Source organism: Oryzias latipes, chromosome 2 (assembly GCF_053564925.1).
Source record: "Oryzias latipes strain Hd-rR chromosome 2, Olatipes_Hd-rR_3.1".
Taxonomy (NCBI): domain Eukaryota; kingdom Metazoa; phylum Chordata; class Actinopteri; order Beloniformes; family Adrianichthyidae; genus Oryzias; species Oryzias latipes.
This window is the reverse complement of record NC_136238.1, coordinates 26389127-26407647: the sequence shown is the minus strand read 5'-3', so window position 1 is coordinate 26407647 and position 18521 is coordinate 26389127. Positions and strand designations below refer to the sequence as shown.

The window sequence follows — 18521 nt, the reverse complement described above, 5'->3', positions numbered from 1 at the left end:
TTTCAGGAGAGCGCACACTCAGCATGCTCCTCTGACCATCAACAACACTACGGTGGAAAGAGTGAACAGCACCAAGTTCCTTGGTGTGCATTTCAGAGACAACGTCTCCTGGTCCGAGAACATCGCATCACTAGCTGGGAAATCACAGCAGCGTCTCCACTTCCTCCGTAAACTAAAGAAAGCAAAAGTCCCTCCCCCCATCATGCACACGTTCTACAGAGGTGCCGTGGAGAGCATCCTCACCAGCTGCATCACGGTGTGGTATGGCGCCTGCAACGCGTCCTGCCGGAAGTCCCTCCAACGCATCGTGAGGGCAGCTGAGAGGATCATCGGTGCCCCCCTCCCCTCCCTCCAGGACATCTACAACACCCGGCTGACCCCACCCATCCATCCCATAGCTCCTTCAGTCTGCTTCCATCTGGGAGAAGACTACGCAGTCTTCAGGCCAGGACCAGCAGACTCAGAGACAGTTTTCTCCCCCAGGCTGTCAGGAAGCTTAACTCTCTCCCAGCCCTGCCCCCCCCTCCCCTCCTGCTGCCCTGTTGCCTTCCTGCTCTGCTGATCCCTGACACACATACGTCATCTACCTCATCAGCACTGACTGCACCTTCCACCAGTCCTCTAGTGCCGTTAAAAATTTAAGTAACTATACTTCAGTCACTTTATTCTCTCCTCATTTTTTTACTTTTATTTTTTATACTATTTATATTTAAGCGTCTTCTATTTATAGTTTGTTTATTGTGCAATTTGAAGGTGTCTCCCTGTTTAACTGAAGATGAAGAGAAAACGCAATTTCAATTTCTATGTATGTGTCAACATTGTAGATCTTGACAAATAACGTTACTTGACTTGACTTAACTTGATCAATATTATTGATCCACATGGAATCCAGAAGAAACTCTGAGGTGAAGACATGAAGACACAAGCTTCAGAGACATGAGGAGAAGTCAGAGTGGATTCATTCTGGACTTTCTTCTCACATCTTCTCTTCAGAACATCTTTGTCTTTGATCCTTCAAATCTTCTGAAATCTGATCATCCATGGATTGTTTTTGTGGGATCAGATCCAGAGTTGCTGAAAGTTCTGCTGCCCTCTGCTGGTCAAAGTGTCCAAACAGCAGAGAGGAGATTCTCTGGGATTCATTGGAGTCCAGATTCTCCTGGATGTGAACAGTCTCTGCTTCTGGAACAGAAGAGTCCTTCTCAGAGCAGCATTGAGGATCTGTTCTGTCCGGCTGAGAGCGCTCCCTGCTGGTAGGAGACAGAACCACATCAGCTGCTTTTCTTTGGCCGTTCAGAAACAGTCTGGAGACTCTAAAAAACCTCCACTTCCTGAAGCAAACGGATGCAGAGCATCATGTTTGATCCTCTTCCTTCAGAAACGGCTCCATTGTTCCATCGCTCAGCAGTTTGACTAAAGCAGCTGAGAGTCTTGATGCAAACAGACCTCAGCAGCTCATCCAGAACGCCATGACAGAAGCACATGCAGCAGCACGTGCACGCTCCCAGAGAACAGCAGCTGATCCAAGTCCTGACTTTGAGGTGAGACCTTTCTGTTCTGCTTGGACCACACTTCAACATGAACTTCATTTCCCATCATTCCATCTGTCAGGAGAGAACAGCTGCAATCAGCTTCCTTCAGGAATGACTGCAGGTAGAAGGATCTTTCATTCTTCAGCACCACCAGGACCCACATCCAGCCCATCAACAGCCAGAACATCAGTGACATCAGCGTCTGATCTTCATCACATCATCATCATCAAAGGACCACCTCTACGTTTTTACAATCTGATGGATTTCAGTCTTTCTGCAGCTTCTCATCAACTGGATTGTCAAATATTTTCATTTCCTGTTTTCTGTTTTAAATGCTGAAGAAAAATCTTTCCAGTTTTAAAAAGATGAGACTAATAAAGTTATTGGAAAGACCCTGCCTGCTGCAGGACCTGTGCAGGTGCATTGTGGGTAATAATGTTCTGTTTGGGATATTTGCTGGATTCTGGATGTTGACAGTTGTGTTAGTCTTGATTGTTTACCGCTGTGGTTTGGATGTTTGTTGTTATTTGTAGCACAGCTGAGTAGGTTCTTCATAGACAACATGTTGCTCTGCCAATGTGCCTTTGGGCCAACTTGATTGGGCTGTTTGGAAGAATAATGAGGATAAATGAGAGCCTCCATCAGATCATGTTTCTGCTGTTTTTCAGAATCTGAACCTGAAAGCTGTCTGTCATATTTATGCAGCCTTTTTCAATAGAAACTGATCAAAACTGCAGATTCTACTGATTTCTCCATCATATTTATGTCTAGGGGTGTAACGATACGCTAAAATCTCAATTCGGTTCCATTCAGTTTCATAGGTCTCAGTTCCAAATGTTTCGGTTCTTACGGCTGTTTAACAAATCTGCCTGATATGAACTTCTATTTTATGAACTATTATTTTGTTGTTATGTATGGTGTGTGTTTGTGTGACTTTTTATCTTCCACTATGAAGCTGTCTAACCTGATCATGGTTGGTGATTTTAACATACACATTAATCATGACTCTGACCTCTTTGCCAGAGGTTTCAGTCTCATGGACTCTTTTAATTCTATTTAGCATGTGTCTGGGTCCACAAGTTAAAGGTAGAACACTCAACCTTGTTTTGTATGGAAGCGATTATGTAGCATTAATAAAAAGCAAAGTCAAAACCAAAAATGCTTTTTCATTTTCAAAATGTAGCTGCATTTTTTGACTCAAAATTAAAAAGAAAAAGCAATATTTCAAAATGCTTTTTCATTTTATACTTAAAACCGCTTATTCTGTGTCATAATTAAAATGAAAATGCAAAGAGGGGATTGCATTTGCATTTTAACATCCACCCCGCGCACCTTGTCACAATATTCATTTCGAAAAAGCATTAACAGAGGGGAGGCGGGGCGGTGACGTCACTGCTTTCTCCGTGTGTCCGACCGCTGACTGACGCACACACGCGCACCAGGAGCAGACTGTGTTAGCGGCAGAGACGAGGGTTTTGTGATGGTTGTGAACTTCTGATGAGTTTCCACAGCTTCTCAGGACTACATAACAGCATGTCCGCCTTCTGCGGTCCTCCTCCTGACGCACTGCGGACAAGCTTTGTTCTTCAGACCGCCAGCTGCCTTCGCACAGCGGAGCGCGAAGCTCCGATGATCGAAGGCGGAAATGCTGCTACGATATGAGAAACCATCATATGAATTTGTGTTTCCAGTGGTGTCCAGAAAAAATAAAGACTGATGTAATTCCCAGATATTTACACATTTATATGCAGCTTTGCGTTGAATTTGCTGTTTGATTTATTAAGATCCAGGAATCCAGGTTTGAGCTGGCCAGGTCCAGTGGTTTTTGAACAGGACCCGGTTTTAGGTGATCTTAATGTGAAAAATGCAGCAGATTGTTCCTTTAGTGCCCTCGCGAATCAGAAGATGTGAATCGTAAGACTGGAAACACAAATTCATATGATGGTTTCTCAGATCGTAGCAGCATTTCCGCCTTCAGCGATCATCGGGAGCTTCACGCTCCGCTGTGCTCCGAAGAACAAAAGCTTGTCCGCGGTGCGTCAGGAGGACCGCAGAAGGCGGACATGCAGCTATATAGTCCTGAGAAGCTGTGGAAACTCATCAGAAGTTCACAACCATCACAAAACCCTCGTCTCTGCCGCTAACACAGTCTGCGCCTGGTGCGTGTGTGTCAGTCAGCAGCCGGACACACGGAGAAAGCAGTGACATCATCGCCCCGCCTCCCCTCTGCTAATCTTCCACTTTCGGCTTCTCCCATCAGCGAACAAGTCGCATGGTAAATTTGGCTATGTTTTACGCTGGATGCCCTTCCTGATGCAACCTTCTCAAACTGGGCTTGGAACCGGCAGAGGTAGAGAAGGGAACAGGGAGCAGCCTGGAGTCGAACCCTGGTTTCACGGACGGAAGGCGCCGCAAATCAGCACGAGCTAAACTGGCTCCCCTCTGCTAATGCTTTTTCTAAATGAATATTGAGACAAGGTGCGCGGGGTGGATGTTAAAATGCAAACGCAATCCCCTCTTTGCATTTTCGTTTTAATTATGACACAGAATAAGCGGTTTTAGGAATAAAATAAAAAAGCATTTTGAAACATTGCTTTTTCTTTTTAATTTTGAGTCAAAAAATGCAGCTACATTTTGAAAATTAAAAAGCATTTCTATTAATCCATTTTAATTGTCAAATTAGACATTTCTAAATGAATTATGCTACACATTTACCAGGAACCTTTTTGAAAATGAAATGTCAAATACCATTTTCTTTATCATTTTAATTAAGTGACAGAATAAGCTGTGTTGAGGAAGGAAATGAAAAAGCATTTTGGTGGATTGCTTTTTCATTATATTTTTGAGTCAAAAAATGCTTTTTCATTTTGAAAATGAAAAAGCCTTTCTGGTTTTGACTTTGCTTTTTATTTATGCTACATAATCGCTTCCATAGTTTTTACATTAGTTGTGCATTTTGACTATTATTTCTGAGGACGTTTTTATTTCTGATCATCATTGAATTTTTTTTTTTTTACTTTTCTTTCTCTGTGTCACTCTTGCCTGAACATAGAGAAGTTGTCTCTCTCATGTTTAACTCTTGAGACCTTTTCTAACACTTTTAATCTGATTCTCTTTCCGTGCACAGATGTTAATTCATTATAATGCACTTTTAATAGTTACTGTCTTTCTATTTTAGATGAAGTCTGTCCAATTAAAACTAGACTGGTCCCTGTCACTAAGGTTTCCCCTTGGATAAATGACAGCATTCCCAATCTGAAACGATCTTACAGAAAATCAAACTGTTATGGAAAATAACTCATTTACATGTTCATCTACTTCATCTGAAGGATCTTTTAGTTTCTTTTAACATTACGGTTAGAGATGCGAGGACTGCTTACTTCACTGATCTCATTTCTAAAAGCAGAGGTAATCCTAAAGTGTTTCTATTCAACACCATTAGTGATGTTGTGATGCCCAGTCCACCTGCCGTCCCCATCCATTCAAATGATGATTGTGATAGGTTTTTTTTTATTTTTTACTAACAAAGTCAGATCTGTGAGAAGCTCTCTGTGTCACACAGCTGGTCCTGGTTCAGTTCCTGGTCCACCTCAGCCTGTGATTTTAGACACCTTCTCACTGTTTCTCTCCCTGAGCTAGTCAGAGTAGTTGGTACAATGAAGTCATCCTCTTGTTTCTATCGACGTGCTGCCAACATCTCTACTCAAAGATGTCTTCCAGTCCATTGGTCCCTGTGTCCTGTCAATAATTAACTCGTACTTGCTGTCTGGTCAAGTCCCTGGGCACTTTAAGAATGCTATTGTCCTTTCTCTCCTTAAAAAGCCCGGGCTTGACTCCTCCCTCTTGAGCAGTTACAGACCTATTTCTAATCTCCCATTCATGTCCAAAATTTTTGAAAATGTTGTTGTTAACCAACATACAACTGTTCTCGACATTCATGGCATTTTTGAGCAGTTTCAGTCAGGTTTTGGCAAAGCTCTCTCCACTGAAACAGCCCTTCTCAGAGTCATGAATGACATCCTGATGCAGAATGATGCAGGAAAATGCTCTGTGCTACTGCTACTGGACTTGACAGCAGCCTTTGACACTGTTGACCGTTATGTCCTCCTGGACAGACTTTTAAACTGCAGGATGTTTTTAAAATACAGATTTTACGCAGGTGTCTGGATCCACGGCTCCAGGTTTTCCAGAACGCTGCTGCAAGGCTTTTAACTAAATCATCTAAGTTTTCACATGTCTCCCCGTTGTTAATCCAGCTGCTCTGACTCCCTGGACAGAGAGCAGCCCCCCCACCGTTCCGGTAGGGCCCAATGCAGGGCCCTGGAATTCTCCTGCCCCAACCTCAGGTACGAGCCAGGACCCCCCAAGGGGGACCCGCCCCGTGTTCCAGGCAGCCACCCACCCGGCCCACGGTTGGTCCAGGAAGGAGAAAGGCAGAGGCCAGCCGCCCCCGCCCAGGAGGAGGGTACGATATCTATCTTTTTTTTTTTTTTTTTTTTTTAAACTTGTCCTGTCCAACAGCTGGGCAGACAGATGAGAGCTGAGGGCCTCTTGTGTTGGACATATTTTACTTTAACAAGAGGGGTTATTAATCTTCAGACAAACCAAAGGTATGTCTGAATAAACCCCTTTTGTAATTGAGGCCAAACTTTATTAATTTCAAACATGTTTGAAGATCTTTGGTGTTGGACCGGACGGAAAAGGAAAGAGGGGAAGAAGAGAGAGGGACGTTAGAGAGAGGGGGGGAAGGAGGGTGATAGTAGGAGGGGAAGGGGGATAAGACCATGAAGCAGCATAAAGCAACAAGTTTACTGGTTGTTAATCACCATGGTAAGGCTCAAATGCAGTACAAAAAGGGCGGAGCCTGTCCACACACACACCCAAGTGTCAAACACACCTGCTAGCTGCAAAAATGTCCATCTGTCGACATGTACACAAAACAGATAGTGCTCACACGCATACTTATACCTTAAAACCAACTAGTGTGAAACATTTCAGTCATTCAGTCACGCAAACCGCCAGTGCAAAGGTGAGCCAACACCCGTGCTCAGGTGAGTGCTCATGTTCTTCTAAAACGGATGGTGGAATGTGTAAAGAAGGAGGGAGAGCGCCCAGCCATCCCCACCCCAAGACCCCCAACGCAGCAGCAGCAGCAGCAGCCGGAAACCCCCCAACGCCACACGGAAACCGGCAGGGAACAACCGCCGCCCGGGCGACCAAGCCCGCCACCCAGGCCAGGGCCAGCAGGACCGCCGCAAGGCCCCCAGAGCCAGAGAGCAGGGAGGCACGGAGGGAAAGAGAGGGCCGCCCCAGCCCAGCCAGGAGAACAGCCCCCCCGCCGCGCCGGGAGAACCCAACGCAGGGCCCCACCGGAGAAGGACGAGCACCCCACCACCACCCAGGAGTTCTGGGCATTCCCCCGCCCCAACCCCAGGTACGAGCCAGGACCCCCCAAGGGAGACCCGCTCCGCACTCCAGGCACCCGGCCCATGGTTGGTCCAGGGAGGAGCAAGGCAGGGGCCCGCCGCCCCCGCCCAGGAGGGGGGAACCCCGGGGAAAAAAAGAGGGCCCACAAGGGGTGTTGTAAATATGGCCCGACCAGGCTCGGCCACAGTTGGAAATTTGGCGGGGCCCAGCGCTCAGGAGCAAGGACCAGAACCCACCCCCCAATGACACCAACACCCCCGGCTCAGATGTAATGTGAACCCCCCCACCGCGCGGAGAGAGCACCGCCGGGCCCAGGAAGCCGGCACCCCAGGGACACGGCCGCCGTTGCAAAGGGGCCCGTACCCCCCACCAGGGAAGAGGCAGGGGACAGATGGTCCTAGGTCCCAACTTCCTTGCAAAATGTGTGTGCGTGTATGTGTGTTTAAGAGGGTGTGTGTGTGCATGTGTGTGTGTTTATGTAGGGATGTATATATTGAGGGGGGAGGGGTGTGTGTACTAAGGGGGGTGCAGTTAAAATTGGCGGGTAGGGCACTAAGGGGACATCTCCTGATTACTCACAGTGATGTCCCCTCACCCTCCCCACCAAGGGGCCCTAAATGTCTAAGGTGCGGTTAAAATTGGCGGGTAGGGTGCTAGGAGGACATCTGCTGCTTGCTGGCAGTGATGTCCAAGCACCCCCCCTACCAAGGGCCCTACATGTCTAAGGTGCAAATAAAACCGAAAGAGGGGGGGCCCACTCCATATGGCAACCATAGGAGGGGGGGCCACTGCCTGGTAAACCCCCCCCCAAGGCTCATCGCAGGCTAAGCCCCCCACCCCCTCACCCTATTATGAGGTTATATGAGGAAGGGGGTAAGTTGGGGACAGCTGGTAGACTGTCCCCCGGTGGTCAAACAGCTGTCCCCCCCCCTCCCCCCCCCCCAGCAAGGGGGCCAGGCCCACCCAGCCCAGGGGCCCCACCCCCGGAGGCGCCGACACCCCAGGCCCGACACCACCCACCCCACACAGAGGGAGAGGAGCCAGAAAGCGCCGGCCCCCCCCGGAGAAAGCCCAGGCCCCCACCCCCAAACGCCGGCCCTAGAAGAGCTCTGGTCAGGCCTCGACGGGACCGAGGCAGCCAACCGGCCGGGGAAACCGCCGATGGCCTCAGCGGAGACCCCGACCCGTCAACCCCCCCTGCCCCGTACCAATAGTGCCGCCCCCCCCCCCCCAGAATGCCCCCCCACAGGACAGGGCCTACGATATCTATCTTTAATAGATGCAGGGCTCCAGACTGCGACCAAATTGTGGCATTTTGCGACCAAAATTTGAGCAGACTGAATTTTACATCCAGTCACACATGCGAGACCAGTAAATTTGCCTCCCCCTCCCTCTGTATTTTTTTATGCATTAAACGTGGAAGGGGCACGTCAATGATCAATGAAATGAGCAATGAAATCAATGAGACGCAAGCGCACACGCATGCAAACACACACACAAACTCGCACACATACTCATCAGACGCGAGCACACACTCGCGTTTCATTGAGTGATGCCTGTCTGTGAGGCGGCCAATGCGTGTGAGAAGAACAGGGAAAGCCACTGTAAGTGGCTAAAATGTGTGTATGGGGAGGGGCCTAGAGATAATCGAGCTCGCGCCAACATCTGTGGGAAGGAAACAGAGACAAAGCTGATACGTGCGTCTGAGCTATGAGCAAGTGTACTATTGATTAATTCTTCTGACCTGCGGCTAGTGTACCAGTAGAGCTGTGACGGTGTCGGATTTTTGATAACCGTGGTGATGAACCACCAAGGGGCGCGGTGTCACGTTAACCCCCCCCCCAAAATTAAAAAAAAAAACACAAAATCCCCCGTCGGCCGCATTAGAAATAAATACAACATATTTTCTTTATTAACAAGTACCAGTAACAACTAACTACTACCTATCTAGCTAATGAACTGACTATATAGCCTATATAGGTGTTGTAGATTGACTGTGACTATGTGGGTCAGCGCTGTATGTTGGGTGTGCGTGTTGATTCCTCTGCAGCGGACCAATTTCTAGCTACACGTGTGCCCTCACCTGTGCTCTCTGGTACAGACATCTTCTCAGAATATTATATATTGCCCATTAATAAACTGACTGCAGACACTTTGTCACCTTTCTGCTGGCCATGAAGCCTAGCACCCATGAAGAACGGGGGGCAAGAGGCCTTTATTCATACTGTTGAACCTTTAAATAACCTTTAAATAAATGTGAATTCTCCTTCGGGGTTCACTTCCCGTTCGAAACCCTCTGGCATCCGTATCGAGGATCATCTCACCATTATCTAGAGGGTAACCCAAGACAGGAGCAGTGGTCAATCGGTGTTTGAGTGTTTCAAAAGAAGCTTGGTGCTCAGCCTGCCAGTGAAAACGTGCATTCTTCTTTGTCAGATTGTGTAATGGCTCAGCGATAGCAGCAAAATCCTTAACAAATCTGCGATAGTACGAGGCAAGGCCAATAAAACGTCTCACCTCATGAATGGATTTGGGAGTAAGCCACGCCTGCACCTTACAGACCTCGTCTGGGTCAGTGGCCACACCATGCTCCGACACAATATAACCAAGGTAGGCCACTTGATGGCGGAAAAGGCAGCATTTAGAGGGTTTAAGCTTTAGGTTTGCTTGCTTGAGTCTGTGAAACACCTGACCCAGCTTCCGTAGCATCTCAGGGACATCCTTTGCTAGCACAATGACATCATCGAGATAAACTAGACAGGTCTCCCACTGCATGCCAGCCAGGACACGGTCCATTAAACGCTGGAATGTTGCGGATGCGTTGCACAACCCAAAAGGCATTACATTCCACTCAAAAAGACCATTTCGAGTGCAAAAGGCAGCGGCACGGCGGGCTCGTGGTGAGAGTTCAACTTGCCAGTATCCTGAGGCGAGGTCCAGGGTGCTGAACCACTTTGCAGCAGCCAGCGTGTCCAGGGTGTCTTGGATACGTGGCAGTGGATATGCGTCTTTGATGGTGCAGTCGTTGAGTGCCCTGTAATCAACACACAAACGATAACTTCCATCTTTCTTAAGCACCATTACTATTGGGGATGCCCAGCTGCTGTGGCTGCGGGTGGCCAGACCACTTTGTAGACTCTCACTGATCTGCTGGTCTGCGCACTGTTGTTTCTCACCAGCCATCCGACGAGGAGGTTGCTTCACTGGAGCACCAGGCTGTGTCATGATGTCATGCTGAACAAGGCTGGTGCGGCCCAAGTCATCTGGCCTCCTGGAAAAAACACTTCCATATGCACATAACAAGTCTGTTAGCTGGGCCTTTTCTTTGTCATCAAGATGGAGGGAACTTTGGGCATAAGGCTCCTAGAGATGCTCTGGGACTGCAGGCACTTCCAAACCAGGAGTGGTGGGCAGGTTGACTTCAGAAGCTGCGGGGTCACTGGACAGAGGAACAGCCTCCGCTGGCTGGAGAAGGCCTGCAATGGCACCTCCTTTAATAGTTACAGGTTTGTTACCAGGGTTAAAGAGGCGCAGTGGCACAACTTTGGTAGACGGGGCATCAACCAGGACCCTAGCGAGAAGAACTTTATGCTTTTCCACAAAACCTTTGGTGGGGCTGAGCATCATGACTCCCCTTTCAACGTCTCCAAACTTTACAGTCCCCTTGACCAAATACTCCTGGCCAGGCTCTATCACTACAGTTCGGGCTACCCTTGCAGCATATGATCTTGGAGCAGCCTCTTGTTGGAACTAAGGAACCTCCTCACCAAACAAAACAATGCGGTGCTTACCAAAATCAAGGCGGGCTTCAGCTTGTGTGAGGAAGGGGTGACCCAGCAATACCTCAGTGCCAGCTATGTCTGCAACCAGGAAGTTTACTTCCACTTGACGGCGGTTGATGTTGACAGGAAGCTGGGTCTCACCGAGCACTGGCACGTCCCCAGGCCCCACCCCAATTAAAGTCTCAACAACAGATGGAGTCATTGGAGGTCTCACATCGGGGAGAATGGTGTTAAAATGGTGTAAAGGTAACACGCTTCTCCATGCTCCACTGTCCAAAACTGCGCACACCTCCAGTCCATAGATGCTCATGCGAATAGCCATTTCCCCACCTTGGGCATTAAGGTGGACAACAGCGGGTTTTGGCCGTTCACCTGGAGCACTTGGCGTGACTGTATTAGTCTTTCTTGGAGAGGACGAGCACTGACGTTGTATGTGGCCCCACCCACCACAATTATGACAGCGGACATCTCCCTTTTTAAAGTTTTTGCGCTGCTTTGGTGTGCCAGTAGGTGTAAAGGGAAAACATGGAGTAGGTGAGGAGTTCGGTGGAGGTGAAAATGGAGCAGCCACAGTCTCACTTTTCTCCCTGACGACAGCGGTGCGGGGTCTACGTTCAGGGAGGTTACGAACCCCTTGCTGCATTACGCTTGTGACATAGGAAGAAGCCCTTTTTGTTATCTCATGGCAGTGAGCTATCTCATAAGCTCTAGCTAAGGTGGGTGGCCTTTTTTCTAACAGTTTCTGGATTATTTCGGCATCACCCAGACCATTGGTGAAAACTTCCACAGCTATAGCATCCTGTTCAGCCTCTGATCGGTCACCATAAGCTACAGCTACTTTCCCATAAATGTCATCCCTGAACATGTGAAGAGGCTCATCGATCCTGCGAACTCTATGCCTCAGTTCCACTGCTGCCGCGGCAGCATGATCTGAAGAAGGTCCATAAGCAGTTTCCAGTTCGTCCAGCAGGTGGCGATAATCCCACCTGGCTGAGCGGGGGTTTCGGTGGATAATGGCTCCTGCTGCTCCAATCAGGCAGAACTTTAGCTGGACTGCCATTGTCTTTTCAGACCAGTGATTAGCCTCTGCGCAGGTTTCGAAACGGTGCAAAAACTCTCTCCAAGGTGTGCTCCCATCATAAGAGTCTGGGCGCAGTGTAGGAACTTTCTCTCTTGAATACCAATCCTACTCGCTGTCTGGAGGAGAAGGTTTCACCCCAGACAAGAAGCGGCTCTCTGATAAATGTCCATATTCGATGGTTTCATGTGGGCCGGTGTGCTATGCACAAACTTTCCCCTGTGACAGGGGGAAAATGGGTTTGAAGCAGGATACTGTTCTTTAAGGCCGCATTTACACTGCATGGTTCAAGTGACCCAATTCCGATTTTTTCCTCTCGTGTGGCACAGATCGGATATGACCAGTGAGCGTGTAAGCAGGACAAAAGCGCATGGATCCGTTTTTCTCAGATCGGATACAGGCCTCTCTCATATGTGGAAATAAATCGGAAACGAATCGGATACGTGAATCTGCGTGTGCCATGTAAGCAGACAGATCGGATATTCCCCAGTAAATGCGAGTCGTACGTCAGTGACGTCAATTCAGGACACCACCAACTGAGATCACATGACTTATTAAGGTGCTTTTTGAGCTGATTTTGCTGTCAGTGTGTTTTCAGCCTCAGGCTTCAGACCGTAGTTGGAAACCGCTGTTATGTCCGGTCTGGACGCAAACGGTAACTAATGAAGCGGGACACCGTTGCTATGGAAAAGGCTAGAAGCCGTTTATTTCTTTGGGGGGCGTGTATGATGGGGACCGTGTGTGTGTGTGAGTGCGGAGCGGGGGAGTGTCGGAGAACCGTAAATTAAAAAGAAGGTGTCTCGCCCAAAAGTTTTGTAGTCTTTCTGGAGGCTGAGGGTTCAGAACGGAAAAGAGAACCCCGAGGAAATCTCCTGTGCGTTTCTGACTACGGTCAGAAAAGAGAAGTCATCGCGCAGGAAAGGTTCAACACTTGGATCAAACTGTTAGTACATCACGTCTGCAAACACTTCCTCATTCAAAACTCAGAGAGAGCACATAAGACGGCCGACCAGCCCTCATTTTACTCCCCCGTGCATCCCCTCAGGAGCGCCCAAGGCAACGCCTCCTTCCGTCGCCGCCTTGCCTCCATGACAACCGCAATCACAAAAGTCCGAAAAAGGTCCGCGGAGGGCGGAAATACTGCTACGTAGTCCTCAGAACATCTACGTTTGATAGTTTCAGCATTGTATAGTGTAAATGCAAAAATCAGATACGGGTCACTTTTAAAAGATGATGTAAGCGGGTCGTCAAAAAAATCGGATATAGTCAGAAAATCGGATATGGGGATCAAGACCTGCAGTGTAAAGGCGGCCTAAATGTCTTAGGAGCTGAACGCCAAGCACCCAGACCCTCACCAGGGCTATAAGTTTGATGGTTAGCCTCCACAAAGGGGTTTGTGCTGGCAGACTGAGCGGGGCTGTGTGGCGGTGAAAACAGTTCTCCTCCCTTAGCCAGTGAGCTAGCATTAGCAGAGCAGCTTTCGTCACAGAGAAAGGGGTTATAATGTTCACATCTAGCCTGAGCCTTGCTTTTATAGGTATTCAATGTCCCATGTTCGTTCTCTTGAACATTGGTTAGTGACATAAATGGACTGGAATACGTAGTTTTATTATGCCCGTCTGCATCATGGGGCTTGCGAGCGGCCGCCATCTTAAGTCGTTGTGTACCGTAATAAAAGTTCTGCTACAGTCACTTTGTTTCAAAAGTTTATGATCCTCTTGTTTTATTGTCTTGATTCTTAATGCTCACCGCTCTGTTAACAACTGAGGGTCCCTTCGTGGTCGCCAGTGTTGAACCTTTCGCTGCGCGAAGACTTCTCCTTTCTTTTCTCTCGTCTTTCCGACCGTGGTCAGAAGCGCAGGGGAGATTTCCTCCAGGGCCGAAGGGAATTCTCCTTCGGGGTTCACTTCCCGTTCGAAATCCTCAACATCCAGAGCGGATTACGAATGACTCCCAAGACAGTTATTCTGGGAATGACACCTTCTCTTTATTGAACTAAGTGCTCCGTCCTCCGAACACACCATATATTTCCGCACACACCTCTGCTCCGCGCTCACACCTCCCCCCCCCCCCCCATCTGCACCTGCACTCGCCCCGCCCCTTCTCTCTCGTGGCTCGCACCCCGCTCAGCACACACACACACCGCAACAATACAGACACGTAACTTTGCGCCGCACAAAATAGTTCCCAAACAAAACATGTAGTGATATTCATCGAAATCTAACAGCGCGCGTTCATGTTTGGTGTTACAGAGTGAAGGAGAAAAGTAATAAGCCGCCCCAACACAAAATCCTCCAGCGGGTGGCCGCGTCGCGCACTTAAGAACGCATGCAGCTTATAATGGAAATCAATACAATATAAATTAATAATTAGAAGGCAGTAAATTTGTCGTATTTCCTCGCAAGACGGAAACTTTGGAGGTAGAATGAGGATGCGTGCTTCTGAAAGCGCGCGTTAGTCTTAATATGCCTCTCCGCCTCAGTATGATCTGTTATTTTATCTTTTATATTAATTTTAATCTTTTCTAATGTATGTCGCCTTTCTTTTATTCAATTGGCATTTTAAATTATTTTAATTGATCACTCAACTACAAAAACCATCAGGACACATGTCCCATAATGCATTGTTTTGTAGTCATCATGGTAGCTTTCAGTCAGTTCAGTACTAAATTTCCAGCTGTGTTCGGGTACGTTGGCACCTTGCTCCCACCCCTTTGTCGTGATATTTTTGTGATGATTGACAGGTCAGCAGTGAAAGTCATTGTCTAGAATCATAACACATTGATTGAAATGTATTGATCCTTTACTTTTTTGCTTTTGGTAATTGTGGCTTAGAGAAGATGAAAAGCTAAAAAAGCTGTCCAAGAAAGTCAGAAGACAAGACAAGATTTTATTGATCCCCGGAGGGAAATTCAGTTGTTGCAGCAGCCGAACAAGAAATATAGCAGTTAAAAAAAACAAACAGTCAGTAAAAATATGATAGTAATAAAAAGTGGAAGTAAAAGTACATAAATAAATAAATAAATAGGTAAATACAGCAGCAGTTTCAGGAGTCCTTAACTGCGTCATTCTATAGGCTAACTGCTGTTGGGACAAAGGACCTCCTGTAGCAAATCATATGTCTAAAACAAAGTTGTTGTTTTTTAGTTTGTTTTTTAGGAAATTTCATTTCTAAGCATTATATACTCACTTATGCCTCCCTCTAATTTAGTTACTGCATCAATATGGTATGGAGGCCATCAGCCTGTGGCTCTGTGTACATGAAATGAAAGCTCAGATTGCTATGAAGTTCATTAGAACAGTGGGGTTTCAACCCAGAAGTTTTAAGCATTAAAACTTATTTAAACATATTTAATTTTTCTGAGATACAGAACTTTTCCCATGTAAAATAAAGTCTTCTGCTGTGGTACAGAGGTTGAGAGGTCGACCTCTTGTCATAAAAGGTTAGAATTTAGAGTTTACACAAAGTCCTTACATTGTCAAAAAATAAGTCTAAATTTAAAGTAAAGTAATGTTCTCATGTGTGCGTTTAGAGAAGATACTTGACTAAAAATTTTCTTCATTCTTTACAAGAAAAAGGCTTTTCTCCTGTATGAGTTCTCATGTGTTGGTTGAGATGAAATAAACGACTAAAGCTTTTTTTACATTCTTTACAAGAAAAAGACTTTTCTCCTGTGTGAGTTCTCATGTGTTGGTTGAGATGAAATAAACGACTAAAGCTTTTTTTACATTCTTTACAAAAAAAAGGTTTTTCTCCTGTGTGAATTCTCATGTGTGTTTTGAGAGAAGATATTTGACTAAAACTTTTTTTTACATTCTTTACAAGAAAAAGGCTTTTCTCCTGTGTGAGTTTTCATGTGTCTTTTGAGAGTAGATATTTGACTAAAACTTTTTTTTACATTCTTTACAAGAAAAAGGTTTTTCTCCTGTGTGAGCTCTCATGTGTGTTTTGAGATGAGATATTTGAATAAAACATTTTTTACATACTTTACAAGAAAAAGGCTTTTCTCCTGTGTGAGTTCTCATGTGTGTTTTGAGATGAGATATAGTACTAAAACTTTTTTTACATTCTTTACAAGAAAAAGGCCTTTCTCCTGTGTGAGTTCTCATGTGTGTTTTGAGATTAGATATAGCACTAAAACGTTTTTTACATTCTTTACAAGAAAAAGGCTTTTCTCCTGTGTGAGTTCTCATGTGTGTTTTGAGATGAAACATACGACTAAAACTTTTATCACATTCTTTACAAGAAAATCTCTTGTCTTCTGCATGGATACTTGCGTGAATTCTGTACAGAGATTTGTTACAAAAGCTTTTGTCACATTCTTTACAGATATAACATCTTTCATCAGACCCAGTTTCCATGTAGTCAGATGGGTTAGTAATTATTCTTGAGTTTTTACCAGACTTGATAGAGGACAGTTTCTCTTCTTTTGGAGATTGTTTGTATTTCTTACCAAGATTTGTCTTCTTGGGATTTTTTCTAACATCAGAGTCACACTGACCTGCTGACATGTGAGAGCTGTCCACACTTTTGACATGACTTCTGTCTCTTCTCTTCCTCTGATCTCTGTTCTGTGGGTCTGTCTCTTCATCTGTAGTTGATGTTGATTCTGTCTCTTCATCTGTAGTTGATGTTGATTCTTCATGTTGGTTTCCTTCTTGATCCTGACTATCAGTTACATTAAAGCTCTGCTGATTGTTTAGATCTGCTTCACTGTTCTCATCTTCCTCATAAGTAGGAATCTCCATCAAGGTAACAGTCTCCTGCTTCAGATCAAGCTGATCTTCATCCTGACTGATGCAGACTTCCCCTGGTTCCTCTTTCACCTGTGGAGGTTCTTGTTCTTCCTGCTCTTTAGTCTGTGGATGTTCCGGTTCCTCCTGTTCCACTCTTAAGTTCCTCTGCTGGATGCAGAGATCTTCCTCTTCAGTCATCCAACACTGGGGGAGGGCTGCAGGGACACAAGTAGAGACCCTATTATATGTTATGGTGATATTATGTATTGTTAAGTACCAATAAGAAATATTGCAGTATCATTTAAAATATGCACAATAAAAAACGTTTAATTTTTTAAATAAGTTTCTTGTTTTCTTTAGCACAACAGTATAAAACTGTGTTGAAAAAGCCCCTCTACACCCCCCCTCCGAGGAGAGCTGTTTCAGTCAGTAACTTGTAGTCTGAACCAGTTAAAGATAGAAAATATTTTCTTTGTTTTCTTAAGGAAATGAAATTGCACACAAGTAATTCATAAATGGTACAAACAGGTCTTTAATGTTTTATAACTGTATACTCAAATTAAATCATGCTGAGATAAATGGGATAGATTTACTAGAAAGGGGACGGTGGGATTAACAGAAAATGTACTTTTAACCTGATTCTGTTTCCAATTATTTTGATATGAAATTATAAAAAAGAAAACAGTCTGAAAACAAATATAATGTTTTGGATTCTTGCCATTATTGACAGTAAAGATGCAGACATCTATAATAAATGTTTGTCACAGTCTCTGAGGCTTATTTCAGCACAACACCAGCTGCATAAGGTTAGGAACATGCTGCTAATAAAGTTACATTCACATGTATGTTATTGTATTTATTTTATTTAGAAATCAGCTACAGGACCGAGGTCTGGGGCCCCATCAATCGGGGTCAGAAACTTGCCTGTGGTGGTGTTGGTGGGTATGTTTATGTGTGTGTGTTAGCCTGGAGGTGCTGCTGGCAGCGCAGACGGTAAAAATGTGTCAAAAAGAACTTAAAAACGTAAAATAGAATGTAAAAATCTTTTGCTGTAAGGTTTGGCATATTAAATCACAATTGACAAATTACCATTTGCATGTGTTCATTAGAGTTACAACCTCAAATCAGTGATAACTGCTTTAATCTGCTGCTGGAAATCACAGCACGCTACAACTGAGTGAACTGCAAATACATTTAAAAATAAAAAGACTTTTATTCAGAAGCGATCTCTTCGAGGTGTAAATGGAGACACGGCAGAGAGACGGCTGCCAAGAGACCGTGGTCAACGGTCTCTTGGCAGCTGTCTCTCTGCAATAGTGCAATATCTGAGGAAAGAACATTCTGTAAAAATCAATAATCTCTCAGAAATAAATACATTTCCACATTTATATGGTAATGAAGAATTGTCAGCATATTCATGCTACAATCAATACTTTAAGAAAAAAGTCAATATTTACTTTAATGTATATATTTGATTAAATTTTAATAGAGAAATGACTCATAATAAAGATGCTCAATAGCTCTGAAGATACTGAAAGTATTTTCACCAAACTTTCTGTACCGAATAATCATGACCCTGTTATCCTACTACAACAAACATTACTGTATGTAAATTAATTACTTTTTTTATATGGATCATGATTGGTCCAAAACGCTTAATAGCTCTAAAAGACACTGATGCAAAAAACGTAATGTTCTGATATAATCTTTGTTGTAAATAACAACAAATTTAATTGCCATTTTGAGCCAGGCAACAGTGATTAGTCAGGCGGTCTGAGTCAAGTTTTTAGAACAACCAGTTGCCAATCATGATAAGCTAGTTCAGAGTCCACGCCCCCCATCACTGAAAGCTGCTCGGAAGAAGCTTTCAATCAAACATTCGAGGTGGGGCCAGCGGGCACCACACCTTTTACTGAGGCATCTGATTGGTCAGTTTACAACTTGAATAACTGGCAATAAAGAAAAG

At 45.4% G+C, this 18521-nt stretch overlaps 2 protein-coding genes across 3 annotated transcripts in view; one reads left to right on the top strand and one right to left on the bottom strand.

The window, feature by feature from the left end:
* Nucleotides 1–18521, top strand: part of LOC144987897 (ribonuclease inhibitor-like) — a 177086-nt gene that overhangs the window by 22618 nt on the left and 135947 nt on the right. The window lies entirely within an intron of this gene.
* The window catches only part of LOC144987150 (uncharacterized), a 95436-nt gene that overhangs the window by 55128 nt on the left and 21787 nt on the right, over nucleotides 1–18521 (bottom strand). Inside the window, exon 4 of one of the 2 annotated variants that reach the window (XM_078936205.1) lies at nucleotides 14695–16770. The exons of the other annotated variant lie outside the window; for it this stretch is intronic. Within the exon in view, the coding sequence (XP_078792331.1) occupies nucleotides 15701–16770 (1070 nt within the window). The 3' untranslated portion in view covers nucleotides 14695–15700. Of the gene's footprint in view, nucleotides 1–14694; nucleotides 16771–18521 lie in introns of those variants that run through there. 2 annotated transcript variants of the gene reach the window in all.